Source organism: Cricetulus griseus, chromosome 2, assembly GCF_003668045.3.
Source record: "Cricetulus griseus strain 17A/GY chromosome 2, alternate assembly CriGri-PICRH-1.0, whole genome shotgun sequence".
Lineage (NCBI taxonomy): Eukaryota > Metazoa > Chordata > Mammalia > Rodentia > Cricetidae > Cricetulus > Cricetulus griseus.
Genome location: NC_048595.1, coordinates 395,967,709 through 395,985,595, shown reverse-complemented (window position 1 = coordinate 395,985,595; position 17,887 = coordinate 395,967,709). Strand labels below are relative to the sequence as shown.

The following is a 17,887-nucleotide window of genomic DNA, read 5'->3' as shown; positions in this document are numbered from 1 at the left end:
AGCAAAGTGGAGCCACGCAGGGCTGGGGGAGTCAGAAATCAAGGATCCCTTCAACTGTACCAAAGCCTGGAGTTTTGGAGTTATGTCTTGAGGTTGCTGCAGCATTGTTTATTGAGCGGAGACAGTGTCGTGGCCTCTTGTGGTCTGTTTCCCAGGGATAATGCAGGCTGCCCCTCGGGGAAAACAGAGGATTACAGCCTGTGGTGTCTCTCTGGAAGTTCCTTGTAAACCATAGTGCCAAATCACACCGTCCTCTGTGGCCTACTTTCCAGACATCCCCATGACACCCTCCCTCCCAAGGGCAAAGCTTGAGCTCCTAGGCCTGAAACCCAAGCTCCTCCCTCTTGACCCCAGTCCCTTCCTGTACTTGCTGTCACTCCTCTGTCCACACCCTTCCTTGTAGCCAGGGTTAGTCACCAGCTTGAAGCTCACACCGTGTCACATCTCACACCTTTGCACAGATTGTTCCGGAGCCGAGTCCCCCTCCCTGCAGCCCCGAGACTCCAGGATCACCCTGCTTCCTTGTCCCTGCTTGATGTAGCAGCAGGTTAGATCTTGCCACCACCTCCCGGCTGGGTGACCTCAGACCAAGTTGCTTAAGTTTATTTGCCTCAGTTTCCTCATCAGCAAAATGGGGACGTGGTGAAGGAGCTCTGACATACAGAAGGGCTGTGGAGCCCACAGTTGCAGCTGCCCAAGGGGCTTGTTCACACCTCTGAGGAAGCAGAGTCCGCTCTCTTGTTACCAGTCCTAGTGACTAGCCAGTGGGATGAACCATAATGGCTGAGGCAGTGATCCTCAATAGAAACAGCATTCTCAGACAGTGGTGGTGGTCAGAGCTAGAAGATGGGGCTGGAGCAAAGGACAGGGAGTGACGAGGGAAAGGCTGCCGCTACAGGAGAGCTTTCAGGCTGTGCTGCCTGCCTGTGCACCATTCTGAAGAACCCAACCCCAGTTCCCATGGCGGGTCCTTCTATAGCCACCAGAAACATAGCAGAGCTGGGCCTTCGGGACCCTGGCAGAGTGTGGGCGGTGGAATCAGGTATGGTGCTGGCCGTTCAGGCACATGAGTGGCCACCACTGCTCTCTTACTTCACACTCACAGGGACTAATGTCTGGCTTCAGAGTCAGGTCACTCTGGGTGAGTATGAGTTGGGATAAAGCACACCGCCACCGCCACCGTAGTCCCCTGCTTCTCCCTCATCTCTACACTGGGGGGCGGGGGGTAACAGCTCCTATCTTAAAGAACAAATAGGATTAAATGTCAGGTGTCTGGTGTCTGTCTGTTTTAACAATGTGCGGGGAGCCCAGTCTGCTTTTGAACTCCTTGTGAGTCACGGATGAGCTTGAATTTCTGATTTTCCTCCTCCACCTTTCCCCTGGCATTACAGGCATACACGACCATGTTTGACTTTCAGGGGAAAAAAATTCTTTTTTAAATGCTATAACAGTGTGAGTTAAAACACTTCAAGCACTTAAGCCCATGAATTCTTGAGAAGAATCGTGGATGAATCAAGAGGCACTAGAAAGTCAGCTCGAGACTTGAAACTATACATGGGGAAGGGAGGATCTAGTCTGTTTCCGTGTGTTGTTTACAAAACTGAACTCACTGGGCTGGAGAGATGGCTCAGTGGTTAAGAGCACTGCTTGCTCTTCCAGAGGACCTGGGTTCAACTTCCAGCACCCACATGGCGGCTCACAACTGTCTGTAATTCCAGTTCTGAAGGACTGACATTTTCATAGAGACATTCATGCAGGCAAAACACCAATGCACATAAAATAAATAAACTTAAAAAAACAAACGAAAAACAAACAAAACTGAACTCATATTAACTAGCAGAGGTTCTCAACCTTCCTAATGCCACGACCCTTTAATACAGTTCCTCTTGTTGTGGCGAACATCCGCCCCCCCTCCCCAACCATACAATCATTTTTGTTGCTACTGTGTGCAACTGTAGCAAAAACTGTAATTTTGCTACCATTATGAATCATAAAGTAAATATCTGTGTTTTCTGATAGTCTTAGGTAACCCCTGTGAATCCCATCAGCCTTCAGGAGACCCAGGCAAACTCCAGGCTGGAGGAGCTCAATTCCCAGGCTGGTTCCTTCAACAGATAAATTGTAAGGGGAACAACAGAGAAAGAAGGGGATACATTGGACAAAAGGCCAGGGGACACTAAGCATTAGTAACAATTTAAACAAATCATCTTAGAAATCAGAAAGTTAGAAAAGTGACTTGATGTTTGATGTTAAATTATTGTTCATTTTGGGGTCCAATAGTGGATGTAGAAATGCGCCCCACCCTTTTTAAGTCTTCTCTTGGGGCTGAGGAGATAGCCCTGTGAACTCATTGGTTAGATTTCTAGCTTCCACATAAAAAGCAAAACAAAACAAAACAAAAAAACAAAAACCAGGCTTGATTGACATATCATACTTGTAACCCTGGCTCTATGTAGAAAAAGACAGGCAGACCCCTGGGGCTCATTGGCCAGCCAACTTTGACTAATTTAGTGACTCCCAGGTCCCAGGGAGAGATCCTGTCTCAAAATACAAGGTAGATGGCTCCCGAAGACCAACACCTGAGGTCAGTTTCCAGCCTCCACATACACAAGCACACACACACACACACACACACACACACACACACACACACACACACACACACACACGCATAAAACACATATGCACAAAAAACAGTCCTCTCCTACTAGAGATGTGTGGTTGTCTTTAAAGAATGGATAGCATGGTGTCTGAGGTGTGAGCGAGCTATAGTTGAAGCTCAATCCGATCATCACCGACGTGGGTGATGTGTATATGGAGATTATCACACAGTCCCCTCTCCTGCTGAAAATTTCAATAATAAAACACAAAAGAAAACATGAATATAAGATCATGTTTCTTTAGGAGTGTGTCCAAATGTTGCCCCTTGTGCAGCCTCACTTCCCCAGAGGATAAGGGATTACAATTGTAGTCTAATGAAAATCATGGATTTGGGGTTGGGAGGTGACTTGGTGGGTAAACACTTGCTGTACATGCTTAATGACCTGAGTTTGATCCCCAGAATCTGTGTAAACAGCAAGGTCTGGTGACGTACATCTGTAATCCCAGCACTCTTGTGGCAGAATAGGCAGGAAAGCAGATTCAGCTGGTCTGGGGTGCTCAGCAGAGAAGGAGGCAGTCAGGGGACAGGTGAGAACCAAGCCCAGAAAGCTGGCCTCTGAGCCCCGTGCATTGATCACTGTGACCTGCACCTGTACTCACACACAGTTAAAAATGGGGGAGCTGGAGAGAAGGCTCAGTAGTTGAGAACACCTGCTGCTCTCCCAGAGGACCCGAGTTCAGCTCAGCACATATACCAGGTGGTTCACAGCTACCTGGAACTCAAACTCCAGGGCCTCAGACACTCTCTCCTGGCTTCAGAGAGTACTTCCTCACATTTGGCATTTGCTCACACAAATGCACACAGACATGCACATAAATAAACATTATTTATATGTGCATATAAAATTTTCTATTTATTTATTTTCAATAAGGTCTCTCTTATGTATCCCTGGCTGTCCTAGAACTCTATGTTTACCAAGTCGGCTTCAAAGTTGTAAAGATTTGACTGCCTCTGCCTCCCCAGTGCTGGGATTAAAGGCATGTGTCACTACACCTGGCAAAACACATTTTTTTTTGAGAGAGAGAGGGTTTCTCTGCGTAGCTCTGTCTGTCCTGGAACTCACTCTGTAGACCAGGCTGGTCTCGAACTCACAGAGATCCATCTGCCTCAGTCTCCTGAGTGCTAGGATTAAAGGAGTGTGCCACAACCACCTGGCTCAAAATATAATATTTAATCAAAAATGTTAAGAGAATCTTTTAAAGAGAGAGAAAATGATCAATTCTAAGCCCTCACAGATGCTAGGTCTATTCCAAAAATATTACTTGTTTTCAGTCATCGATTTATACAGCCACCCTGGGCAGAAGACTTGGCTTACTGGCATGTGCCTGTTTTATTTTTTGAGAGAGAGAGAGAGAGAGAGTCAGAAGACAACTTTTGAGAGTTGATTCTCTCTTCCCACTTACTGAGGAAAGGTCTTTTGTTTCTGCTGTCCTTGACATTTTCGGCTAACTGGCTGGCCCCAGGCTTCCCTGGCAATCCTCCTGTCTCAGCCCCACATCCCATAGGAGTGTTGGGATGACAGATGTGTGACACTGAATCCCACGTCTTCACATGGGTTCCAGGCATCAAGCTTGGAGAGGAAGCTCTTTTACCCTGTGAGCCACTTGTGCCCATTTTAAAAAGAAGGAAACAAGTGTCTGAAAACATCAACTAATTTGCCCAAGACCGTGCCTGGCTAGTGGAGTTACTGAGGTCTGAATCCAGGCGTTCCATCTTTGGAGTCCTGAGCTATCATACCGCAGCAGGCTGTGAGGTAACCACCCACCACAGGAGCTGCTCTGGTGGGCCACCTGACCTCAGATGCCCTCCTGATCCTTGGCATCCCTGCCTGGCCTACTCCTGGGCTAGAATAAGTGGCATTCAAAAGACAGGAGATTATGGAACGTGAGAACAGAGACAGCCTCTTGCAGGAATCTACTCTCTTTCAGGCTGATAGAACATTGGTAATCTTGAGTTTTTACCACATTAGCACTTCTTTTCCATCCCCAAATTTTACCCGTTTAGATACTCAATAAGCCCATCTAGTCTGACTCTCTGGAAATTCTGCGGCTAAGTCAAGCTGTGGCTTTAGATGAGTGAAGGTCCCCAAGGAGGGAACTCCACAGTCTGTGGGTGGCTGCTGGAAGGTCTCTCTGCTGATGATGACAAGAAGAGGCTTGCTGAGGGTGGGGACCATGGGAACTCGTCAGTGGGACCCCACCTCGAGAGTCAAGGTATTTGAGGACACTGCCCCTGAGAGTTGCTGACCTGTGAACTGGCCAAGGGTGGGGCCCAGGCTCAAAGAAGACATTCAGTGTGCCAGGCTGGGGTTCCTGGAGGTTTCCTCCTGCCCAGCTGCTGGCACAGCGTTCACCACCCTGACCTGATCCAGGAACGCCTGCTGCACACTCTCCTAGGTGTGTGTGTGCATTCGTGGAAGGGCAGGCACAAAAGGCGCAGGCTGACGCTGTAAGGCCATCAGCAGGAACAGGATATTCCCTTCTAGAAGAAGGCAGAGAGGGGAATTTTGGTAATATATTTTATTTAACTCAGTACACTTGAAATATTACCCTTCCAACATTCAATCAATATAAAAAGTTACAAATAAAGTCATTTGTGCTTGTTTTTCAGTATCTTTAAATCACAGTGTACATTTCACAGCCGTAGCAAGCCTCACATGAAGTGCTCAGGAGTCTCACGTGGCTGGTGGATGTCACACTGGACAGCACACACCTACATCAGCTTGGGAGGCAGTCTGCTCAGTTTTCAACTACATTGCCCAGGAGCCAGCTTCTCTCCTTGGGCGACTTTGCATGGAAGAAAGGTGACTACAGCTTCTCTATGAATGCTTTTACCGCAAAACTCAGTGAGTGCGGAAGGCAATGCAATACAGAGAAGAGACTGGAGGAGAACATGCCTCAGTTTTAATGGCACTTCACTCTGGGTTTTAGAACTGGATAACTATTTTCTTCTTTTTAGTTCTCTACACTTTCTTTTTAAAAATGTGCCCCCTTGGGCCTGGGCCTTGTACACGCTGTACGAGCATTCCAGCACTGAACTGCACCTCCAGCCTCTTTAAAACTCTTAAAATTATGAGCATGTATTCATTACTTATTAATTGGAAAAAGTAATTTGTATTAATATTTGGTTTTTAAATTCTGCCTTGCCTTCAGAGTGCTCAGTCCCGAGGGCTTCTAAGGCTTAGGCTGCGGTGTCGTCTGTGTTGCTATGGATCACTCCAAGCTGCCCAGAACCAAGTTTGAATGGGCCTATCACCTCCTCCCCAGGAATTTTTAAATGAAATTTAGAGTGTGTGTGGGTGTGTGTGTGTGTGTGTGTGTGTGCGCGCGCGCGTGCGCACCCGTGTGCATACTCATGCCGCAGTCCTTGTTGAGGCCAGAGGATAACTTCTGGGAAGTTAGTCTCTTTGCTTCCACCTTGGTTTGTGGCAGGGACCCTTGTCATTTATGCTACTTCACTATGTAGGCGAGCTTCCCAGCTAGTTCTGTCTCCACCTCCCATCTGCATAGGAGTGCTGGGGTTAGAGACGCCAGCCACCATCCACCTCTTCTCAGTGGGCTCTGGGACTGCAGACAGGTCATTTTTGACATTCACATGGGACCTCCCATCATGTCTCTCATCGATGTTGATGTTATGGACTGTGTGACAGGCCAACTACAGCCCCAGGCTCCAACCGAGCTGGCTGCCTTAGGGCTCTGTAGTCCTGTCTCCTCCTTACAAATTATGAAATTAATAATTTTTGTGTGTGCTGCGTGGATAGTGTATGTGTGTGGTGCATGTATGTGAGTGTGTAAGTTCACATATGGGTCCACATACAGAAGCCAGACAGGTTATCAAGTATCTTGGTCTATGTACCACTCTGTCTTACTACCTTGAGAAGGGGTCTCTCATGGAAGCCCACTGCTTTGACTAGCTGGTTGGTTAGTGAGCTCCAAGGATCCTCTCATCTCTGCTCCAAAATGTTGGGTCACAGGCATGAGAAGAGTGTCTGGCTTCCTATGTGGGTACCAAGGGTCTGATCCTAGGTCTCATCCTGATGACTGCTGAGCTGTTTCCTCAGCTGCTTTATTTATTTATTTATTTATTTATTTACTTATTTACTTATTTACTTATTTATTTATTTAATGACTTTTCCAGACAGGGTTTCTCTGTGTAGCTTTGGAACCTATCCTGGCACTCACTCTGGAGACCAGGCTGGCCTCGAACTCACAGAGATCCACCTGTCTCTGCCTCCCAAGTGCTGGGATTAAAGGTGTGTGCCACCAACGCCGGGCTGCTTCTTTTATTTTTTAACTGATGTATAAACATTGCTTGCTGACCAAGTCAAGCCACTCTCCTCCCTTTGGAAATATCCAAAGCCACAAAGCCTCAGTGGGAGGACAGACACATTGAGCAGTAACCCTTCCCTTCAGGTGCATCCCACTCTGCCTGTGGGTTGTTTGGTACCCACCTTGGGGGGCTCACACCTTGGGAGAATCACACACTCTGGTCATTTTGCCCTCCATTCTGTCATTCCTTCATAATTTATAAGGAGGAGACAGGACTACAGAGCCCTAAGGCAGCCAGCTCGGTTGGAGCCTGGGGCTGTAGTTGGCCTGTCACACAGTCCATCCTTTCTCTCCCAGCACACCACCCCACACCACACCACACCACCCCACACCACACCACACCACCCCACACCACACCACCCCACACCACACCACCCCACACCACACCACACCACCCCACACCACACCACACCACCCCACCACCCCCACACCCACCCACACCCACACCACCCCACACCACACCACCCCACCCACCCCACACCGACACCAACACCACCACCACACCACCCCCACCACCCCCACACCACCCTCAACCAAAACCAACCCACACCCACACACCCCCAACCCACACCACCCCACACCCACACCTACCACCCCACGCCCCATCACCACACCACACCCACCCACCACCACCCACCCCACCCCCACACACCCCACCCACCCACCACCACACCACCCCACACCACCCCACACCATAACACTCACCCCACACCCACACGCACCACCCACACCACACCACCCCACACCACCCCACACCACACCACCCCACACCACCCCACACCACCCCAACACACACCAGCAACCCCAGCACCACACCCAACCCCACACCACACCTACACCCACAACCACATCCCACCCAACACCCACACCCACCCCACCCCACCCCACTACCCACCCACTCACCACCACACCACCCACACCACACCACCCCACCACCAACACCACCCCACCCCCCACCCCACACCACACCACACACCCCACACCACACCACCCACACCACACCACCCCACCCACACCACCCCACACCCACACCACACCAACGCACCCCACACCACCCCACCCCCCACCCCACCCACCCCCACACCACCCCACACCCACCACCCCACAACACACGCAACATTACACCAACCACACACCACCACCCCCACCACCACCACCACCCCACGCACTCACACCTACCACCAGCCCACATCCACACATACCCACACCACCCCACCCCGACCCACACCTCACACCACTCCACCCCAACCCTCACCGACACCACACATCTCCACCCACACCACACACCACCACACCCACCGACCCCACCACCACACTCCACACCACACCAGCTACCACATACACATCCACCCCACACCACCACACCCACCGCCACCACCAACCCCAACACCAACACCACCACCACCCCACCCCTACCCCACACCACCCCACACCACACCCACCCCACTACACCCATCCACACCACCCCACACCGAACCCACCCACCCCACCACACACACCACCCCACCCACTAACCACCCCACACCACACCACCCACACCACCCCACACCACCCCACACCACCACCACATCACACCACCCTATAGCACCACACCACCACTCACACACACCACACACCCCACACCACCACACCACACCCACACCCATCACCACACACACCACACCACCCACCCCACCCCACCCACACACCCCACACCACCCCACACCCCCCACCACCACACCACACCACCCCAGCCCACACCACACCACCCCACTACCACCCACCCCACACCACCCCACACAGCCCACCCCACACAACCCCACACCACACCACCCCACACCACCCCACACCACACCACCCCACACCACACCACACCACCCCACACCACCCCACCCCACACCACACCACACCACACCACACTATACCAGCCACACTCCTCTTAGGTCTCCTATGTGATAGAATATTTGGCATCGTGCTTGAGTGTGAACACTTGGGGAAACCCAGGAATGGAAGGCATTCGCTGTGGCCTCATTTGTAAAATTGGGACCCTGAGTTGAGTCATCTGGCCTTGAACCAGAAGTCTATAAATCTGTCTCACACCAATGACTGTCAGCTGTTCCACGGAGAGTTCTTTGGTTTTTGTTTTTTTTTTTAATGTGTTGAGCAGACACTTGAGACAAGCCCTGAGATCTCTTCCCACCTCACAGTTCCCATACTGCGAGCGAATGTCACACCATAGAGACACCACTGAAATATTCATGAGGCTTGCAGCTGCTCTTACCTCAGGAGAAGTGGGGAGATGCTGTACTTGCTCAGTGCCTGTGGACTGTCACAACGTGACACAGGAGCCTCTTGGCTCAGTGAAGAAGCTGTCATTAGCTCCACTTAACCTCAGGAACCCTGAGACTCTGAGATGTGACTGCACAGTGGGTGGTCCTCAGAGCCCTTGCTTCTGACTGCTGGGCCTGGAAAGCTTGCTTCAGCCCCTTGCAAAGGCACAAGTCCTGAGCAGGTCACTAAACCTCTGGAAGGCTGAGCTTCCAGTCTAAGATGGAGATTAGCAGAGGCTGCCCACCATTGGGAGATGGCAGGGGACATTTGTTATAGTTGACATAAGCCTAGATCAGGTGGAGCACCTGGTATGTGCTGGCTGTCGTTACCTCCACGGACCTGGTTGCATCATACAACTGGGTAGTGAAGGCCTTGGGAAGGAACCGAGGTCCCTCACTGCCAAGGAAGCACTCTAGGACAGGCGGTGCCTACTAAGCCTTCCTCCTGTTTCTTCAGGGCCTGAGGTGCCTCCTACCTTCACCAGATCCTAGTCATTTACTTGGGAAATAACTTGTACACCTTTATCTTCACAGTCCACCACAGGCCCAGAACCCAGTCAGCCCTGCCTTGCAGGCATCTCTGTCCTGCAGCCAGAGAGGCCACCTCCCCCTTCAGACCCTCCTTATAACTTCCAAAGTCCTCTCCAGCTTACAGGCCTGGGAGGGGTCTGCTCATCTCGGAGCCTCTGCTATGGGGCTCCCACTGCTTCCAGCCCTAGACCCACTGTCTGTCTGTCTGTCTGTCTGTCTGTCTGTCTGTCTGTCTGTCTGTCTCACAAGTCTCTGAAGGTTTCTCCTCCCACCCAGTCCCACCTAAGCCACCATTGTTCTCTGCCTCCAGGCAGAGGTTTCAGGATGAGTCTGAGTTAGTGTGGGACCACTGTCCACTTTGTGCTCCACACCATAGGAGCTTTTGCTCACTTGTGCCATACCAACTTACCGGAAGACTCACAGGCTGGATACTACTAGTTGAATGAATGTATGCAAGTTCCCAGGCAATCCACCAAGATGTTAGGCCAAGGCATGCTGAGAAACGGCCTTGCCCAGCTGCCCTGGCATCTCCCACCTCCGATGAGAACAGTGGGAAGGGCAGCTATGAAGACCACACCAGCACCTACCTATCTCTTCCCAGCCAAGCCGCTCCATAAGCGGTGAATGCTCTTCACAGTCAAGGTCATGCACAAGATGTGGCAGGTAGAAGGCCCTGGCCCTCTGACCTAGCCTGGATTTTCATTGTTCCCAGGAACTGCCTCCTTGGGCCAGAACCAAGCTACCAACCTTCTACCTGTTCCTATGGAGGTAGTTTTTCTTCTAGTAGGTGCCCCTTAGAGTCTAAATGCTTACCCAGGAAATGAATTTCTTCTTTTTCCTTCTCCCTCTCCTCTTTTATTCCTCTTATTATTATTGTGATTAGACTCTGTGTGTGTGTGTGTTTGTGTGTGTGTGTGTTTTCATACAGGCTGAGGAGGCCATGAAATGAAAAACACATTTATTAAATCCTGACTTGACCTCGGGCTAAAACTGAGGTCAACCTGACCCTCATACACAACACTTATGGAACTTTTGCTAACCTGTGCTATTCTGCTTTGGTAACCACAAGGCTTTCTGCTCCACAGTCAAACAGCAGCACCATGGCGACACAACTGTGCCCTATTCTATGAAAGTTCATATCCTGCTGTGCTCGGCATTACAAGCAATTACAGCTACATCAATGGGATACACCAAACTTGTGGGTTTTGCCTTTATAAACCCCCTTCTCACTCAGCTCAGGGCCTCTTGACTTGTCACAGGAGTGCATGCCCCAGGCCAGGTCTGTGGGGCTCAATAAAAACTTCAAATTCATAAAGAGCTCATTCTGGTCTCCTTCTCTTGAATGAGAACAACCTGGCTACAACAATCAGAGGACAATTTACTTTTGGGAAGTGGTTCTCTTCTACAGTGGATTCTGGGCATTGAACTCAGGTCATCTGGCCTGTATGGCAAGTATCTCTACCTACTAGGAAATGAATTACAATGGTAGAATTTTGAGCCTTGTATTGTGCTGGCAGAGTAGGGCAGGGACTAGGTCCTGGAATCCCACCTCTTAGACAGCTGTCTTTATGCCTGTGGACAGAGCAGCTGGTTAGCATCCTGTCTCTCCTAGGAGAGGTCCTCTTCCTTCTGGAATTAAGCACAAAATTGGAGCCTCATGTTTTACCTTCCTCCCTACCCTTATTTGTGTGTCATTCTGGTTCCTGGGAGGCCTCCCTCTCTTCTGTGGCTGCACCTGGCTCAGTTTGTTGAGTCTCACTCTGTGTTTTGAGATGCAGACTAAAAAAACAAAAACAAAAACAGCCTATTTGCCACCAGGCCCATTTACCTCATGGTTTCTCTCTCTCTCTCTCTCTCTGTCTCTCTGTCTCTCTGTCTCTGTCTCTGTCTCTGTCTCTGTCTCTCTCTCTCTCTCTCTCTCTCTCTCTCTCTCTCTCCCTCTCTCTCTGAGTACAATTAGTGCTGAAGACTTGAATGTTGCCTGATGATGTTGGTTTGATTTTGTGCAGGTGACCGACCATAGCTGCAGTGAATTTATTAATTCAATGGCCATGTCATATCCAGAAGAAAGTCTTCACAGCACACACACCTCCATTCTTCAGCTCTTACGTTCTTTTGTCCCCTCTTCCATTATGTTTCCTAGCCCTGGTGGCAGAGGGGTTATCCCACTGAGTGTCCAGCCCTCAACACTCACTCATTCTCAGCACTGTAACCAGTTAGGGTCTGTGTCAGTCGCTGCCCACTGCAGAAAGGAGCTTCTGTGGCCAAGGCTGAGAGCAGTGCTAACCTACAATCTGACTATAAATATTTAAATGGTGGTTTGACAATGTGTCCATTTAGCAGAACACCAGTCGTAGGTTTTCCCCAGGTCCTATGACCTCCTGAGCCTTTGACCAGGTTTACAGTACTAGGAGTAAATTCTCTTTTGTGGAGCAGGTCTGAAATCCACTTAGAAAGGGGATGGTTGCCCCAATAGCCTTCATACCACTATTGCACTGGTGGGCACAGCTTGCCTGGAAGGTCAGTATTGTAGCATTCAGGAGTCACTTCTGTGTGATGCCATCGATGGCTTTTCTCCCTCAACAGCCTGCATAGCACTTTCAGGCCTAATGGAAGCTCAACGGCAGGGAGTTTTCAGGCCAGTTCCAGCTTGGTTTCTTTATGTCCTCCAAACAAAGTGTGCTGTGTTTTTAGCAATCAGGTCTTATCATCTAGTAATAGCCTACTAATCTGACCTTCCAACCAGTCATCATCTTCAGCATCACATGACATCATACTGTTGGCATCCCTGCTAGACATGACACTCTGGAGTTTTATCTTAATTATAGCATGAAGTGCTAGATGGTGCAGGGTCTAAGTTTCCAAACACTGATGAAGGTCCCCTGACACATGATAAGGGACATTTGATTGTGGGTCCCTTGTGTGTGTGTGTGTGGGGGGTGAACCAGTATCCCACACCTCTGTCTTCTCAGCATGTGGCATGGTCCCAGAACATTGGTGGTTCTTGATGGATGGTTATGAATGGACGTTTGTTAGGCTTCCCCTGTTTCAGGCACTGTACTGAGCCCTATGCATTGGTCACCTCCTTGAGTCCTCATAATAACTGCCTTGCAGGCAAGCAGAGTCTTACCAAGTGAGCAAGGCCAATAGTCTGGGATCCCTGTGCGTAACTCAGTTCTTGACATGCACTAGGCCTCCATTAATAGTTTTTGGATGCTGGGTGTGGTGGTACCTGACTTTAATCTCAACACTTGGGAAGCTGAGGCACAAGGGTTGCCTTGAGTTTGAGCTTAGCCTCAGCCACCCACTGGGTAAGTGGTAAGAGGAACAAGAATTCACACCCATGTTGATCTGATTTCAACACCTATATTCGTTGTTATTGAGCTCCATCAGGTATCAGGGACAGAGCAGAGACCGGAGGATCAAGACACACAGGCTGTACCTTTGTAGCACATTCTATCTAGTGGACAAGCAGAAAGGCACACAAAGTGACACGCGTGATGGATAGGGAACTCATGGCCATTCTAGGAACTGGGAAGGGCTTGTATGAAGACCCAGAGGAAAGCAATGACTTGTCAAGGCTTTCACCAGTGAGTGGCTAAGTCTGGACTAGGATGTGGGTTCCTAGAAAACTCTCATATATATATATGGATGAATATATAAGAATGGCAGGAGTGTGGGCCCACATCTTGTAAGCAACTCCTGCAGTGGGTTGAGGGTGTCACTGTTTGCTAAGGTCTGGACTTTCAATACCCCATGCTTTACAGACTGTGTCTGTGGAGGTATAATGTGTCTTGAGATGAGGGGTGGGAAGACGGGAGTAAACACCACAGCAAAGAGGAGCTGTGTAGTCAAATGCTCTACCACTGAGCTATACTCTCCAAAGATGAACTCTGGCTGGCCAATAGCATGGGCATTTCTGTTCTTTTTTAGGGATGCTGGGGCGGAGTCCCTATGTTGAACCTTGGCAATTGTGGGGAGCAGCCATAGAAAAGGGGGCCTGTCAGCACAAGATCCTGCCTGAGTGCTCCTGCCTGTGAGCTCTGCCTACTGTGAGTCAGTGGGGTTCTGCCCTGGTCCCTGTCACTGGCCTCAAAAGCATGGGTGGGATTGGGATACACAGAGAACCTTCTGCCCCCAAAGGAAAAAAGGAAGAGAAAGAGAAGGAGGAAAGAAAGGAAAGGGCACAAGCTCTCTTCACCCACAGGGGACGGTGAAATGAGCAGGCGGTGTGTAGACCTGACAAGGATGCGGTCTGAAGCCTTCCTGCCTCTCTCTATCTGCCGCTGGCTGTGCGTGGGTCCTGCCAGTGCCTTGGATTGGTGATACTCACTGTCCTCACCCTGGCTGGTCCTCCAGCAAGTCATGTTATTTTCAGTTAGTCACTCAACCTCTTGGCCTGCCACTTCCATGTCTGTAAAGTGAGAAGTGGTTCTGTCCACACCTTTATCCCCTCCTTTCCCTAGCGCTGGCCTCCAACAACCTGGATGACACCTGAGCGGAAAGCAGAGCTGGGCCGGGCCACCATGGTGGTGTGGAACTGAAAGGAGGAGAGAGGAAGTGGCTAGGCTCACACCACCTGCCCCCAGAAGAGCCCGGAACACTCCTGTCCTCCCTCACCAAGTTAGCCGCTGGATGGGGTGGGGAAGGAGAAATGCCTTGCACCGCCTCCCCTCTCCGCCTCAGCTGATGCCTCTGCCTTCTCTCCCTCTTCTCTCCTTGCCCTCTCTCTCTAAGAATGTCCTCCGAGGTTCAGTTATCATCCACACCCTATTTAGTCAGAGTCTAGAAGCTTAGATCCAGCCTAGTCTGACGTCCTAGGAATGGACTTCAGGGCAGGAAGCGGTGGTTCACGCCGTGCATGGCATCTCCCAGGCTGCACAGGAGGAGATTCTGCCAGGACCACTCTCCCACCTCTGTGAGAGGCTCCAGTTGGCAGTCTGTAGGTCCACTAAGCACAGCTCCTCCCAGCTAACTGTGACCCAGCCCCCACAGTCCCCAGTCACCTCTGGGTCTCCATTCCGCTGATGTCCCCTTTTTTATACTTAGCCTCTTCTCGAGTCCTAAGAATCCTGTTCAGGCTCTTTCTAGTCTTAGAAAACTCGCTTTTCACCTCTCAAACCTTACAGGGAATTTGTTAGATATGTGCTCCATCCGAAGTGCTTTACTAATCTGCCGGTCAGAGAAGCAGCCAGCTGCAACTGAAGTTCAAGTTGTCAGCCCACCAGGAGGAAACTCTCCGATGGGTCAATCTCAGACAGGCAAGGCCCTGAGACTACAGACCCCAGAATGTCTTTTGCTTCTGCCTTTACTTGTTTGCCGCTGTTGTCTTTCCCTGGTTTCTGGCACGGTGTGAATGGGTGTGGGCAAATCCCCACTCCCTGCGATGTAATGTGTTTATCTCATGTGAACATCCCATTCTACTGGGCATTTTTACCTGTGGATTAATATGAAGATGATTCCTTCCTTAAGTTTTACTGTCTGATTGATAATAATAATGTTAGTTTAAGTAGAGTTTTGATGAATAAAAATATATGCAAGAAAGTGTCACACAGCTAGAACACATGAATTTCTATTGAGGAGCCACAAAGACTGTGTGGCTTAGGTTAATGATTAAGAAAAACAATTGAGTCCCAGTAGCCCAGAGAGTTTAAATTCTTTTAATCTTAATGTTGAGAGATGTGTTCACAGGTTTCGGAGTGCAACACAGCTGAAACAAAGTTTTGAAAATAACTTAAAGTTAGACTAACATGTTTTTGTCAAATAGCTTTGAGGTGGAGAACCCAAGAAGACAACCTAAAGTTCTAGAAAGGCACATAGTTGAGTTAGGGACTCCTTAAAGTCAGGGAGCAAGAACAAAGCAGCCCAATTGTTACTAGCTGACTCACCTTTGTTGTTATGACTGGTTGATGACCAAAGGTGATGATTAATGGATTAACATCCATTTCTGCCCTCCATCTCCTGGTATTAAAAACTATCGATGAGTGGGTATGTACCCTAAAGATTTAAGGTAGAGAGATTGATTCTTTTTCATATACAAAAGTTTAGGTTTGTGATCCTTTAAGATTCCTTCTAAGATAAGTAATAGAGTGATTGGCCCTTGTAACTGCAAAATGCAGTCTGCCAGTAAAAGACCTGACTGAAAAGAATACCTTGCTTGCCCACATGGTTAATCTATAACAAGTTGCTTGGGTATGAATGTATTCGGGTTCTTGGGATAATGTGTTTTTCACCTGTGATACATAAAATGTGTAATCATGTAAGGGATATGGAAAACATGATGTTTTTTACATTTGTTTTGTATTTATTGTAATCATTCACTTGAACAACAGAATGTAACCACATTGTAATTCCTATATTGCCTGACAAACTTTGTTGGGGTATATAAGCTGTAGAAAAAAGTATAGAGTAGAAAGAACATGGAAAGATGAGAGGAATAAAGAAGGAAACAATCAAGGGAGAGCGTGAGTGTCTTTTTACCTGTCCCCCTCAGATAGATAAGCCTTAGTATGTGCTCCAATGCTGTGGATCCCTTTCCAGCCCTGCGCCGCTGGAAGCTGGTTCCCCCAGGCAGCGATACCAATCCTAACTTGCTTAGTTCTCACAGCCTTCCATGCACAAAGGAGGAAAATGAAGACCAAACAAGTGCACCTTTCCCAGGGCCAGAAGACTGCTCTAGTCCCCAGGTGCTGAGCCTGCCTCCACCAGAGCCATCACAATGTCTGCAGGCCACCCCTGCACCCTCGTCTTTCCCCTTCTCACTCCACACACTGCCTCAGACCAAACCTCTCCCTTCCTTATAAAAGACAACCCTCTAGCAACAAAAACCATGAACCCGGTTTCATCTTTGTGAAGCCTGTCTTCGAACATGTCATTACCTAACTCAAAAACCTTCAAATTCCCCCAACATTCCCACCTCCAACAAGCATAAGAACATCTATCCATCAGGCTGCTCCTTGCTTTTCCTAGACACTAGTTTCTGTGAACTGTCAATCTGTCTGTGGATCACTAAGATCAACGCTAACGCTGCCCCTATTTTTAAATAGTGAGGAAACTGGGACTCTGGGAAGGGACCTTGCTTGTTATACAGCTCTGAAGTGCACGTGCAGGATCCATGTCTAGCCTATACTCTGGCCATCAGATGCCAGGTCACACAATGCCAATGCCACTTGTACTGGTGATGCCAAAACATCAGAGGAAAATAAGGATTTTGCATAACATTCCTGGTTCACTTGAGTATTCTTGGAACACTTGTGTTTAGTTCCCAATTGTTTACATATTATATCTGTGCCGTACACCGTTTCAACCCTCAAGGACATAGCAACATAAATCATCCCCAAATTACTCCTCTCTGTAACTGATATTCTAGTGGGAAGTGGAGGAGGGAAAACTAAACAAAAAAAGTAAATCTGAGGCGCTCATTGCTACTGGGAAAAGTTACGGTGGATCAGAAATAAAGGGACAGTCCAATGTGCCTGGTGGGGCATTGTGACTGTAAGATGGAAAGCAGGTGAGGATGGAGCCTCATTGTGTCCTGGGAAACAAGCCCAGCAAGTGCAAAGGCCCTGAGCTCAGTCTGTTTGGTCTGATCAGAGAAGAGCACAGCTGTCTGCACCACTGAAGTAGTGTGTGTGGAGAATGAAGAGCAGGTGGAATGCACAGATATGGACATAGAAAGGCCTTCATGAAGCGAGGCTGGAGGCTCGGCATCCTGCCAGATGTCTGAGAAATATTAATAGCAACAATCCATGGAGTGCATTTCACACACCTGCAACTCAAAACAAACAAACAAACACTGCTACAGTAGGATCAATGCCGAGACAGACAAGGAATCCCACAGTGCACAGAGACAGCAGCTGCAATAGGGTGCTCAGAAACTATGTAGCAAGGGAAGCAAGAATACAAATGCAGAGAGGGAGGGGACTGGCTCAGCTTGAGCAGCAGTGCTAGAAGCCAGGGGACAAGATGACAGAGAGGAGAACAGAAGCAATCGGCCACTTCTCCTCTCCAGGATTTATACCCCACCTCCTAGGAAATCCCAACCCTTCAAGCATCCT

At 49.2% G+C, this 17,887-nt stretch overlaps 1 protein-coding gene across 1 annotated transcript in view; it reads left to right on the top strand.

Moving 5' to 3' along the window:
• The first annotated feature begins 846 nt into the window (after positions 1 to 846).
• Faim2 (Fas apoptotic inhibitory molecule 2) overlaps positions 847 to 17,887 on the top strand; it is a 49,383-nt gene continuing 32,342 nt past the window's right edge. The window contains exon 1 of the mRNA XM_035438823.1: positions 847 to 1,042. Coding sequence (XP_035294714.1) covers positions 847 to 1,042 — 196 coding nt within the window. The remainder of the gene's footprint in view (positions 1,043 to 17,887) is intronic.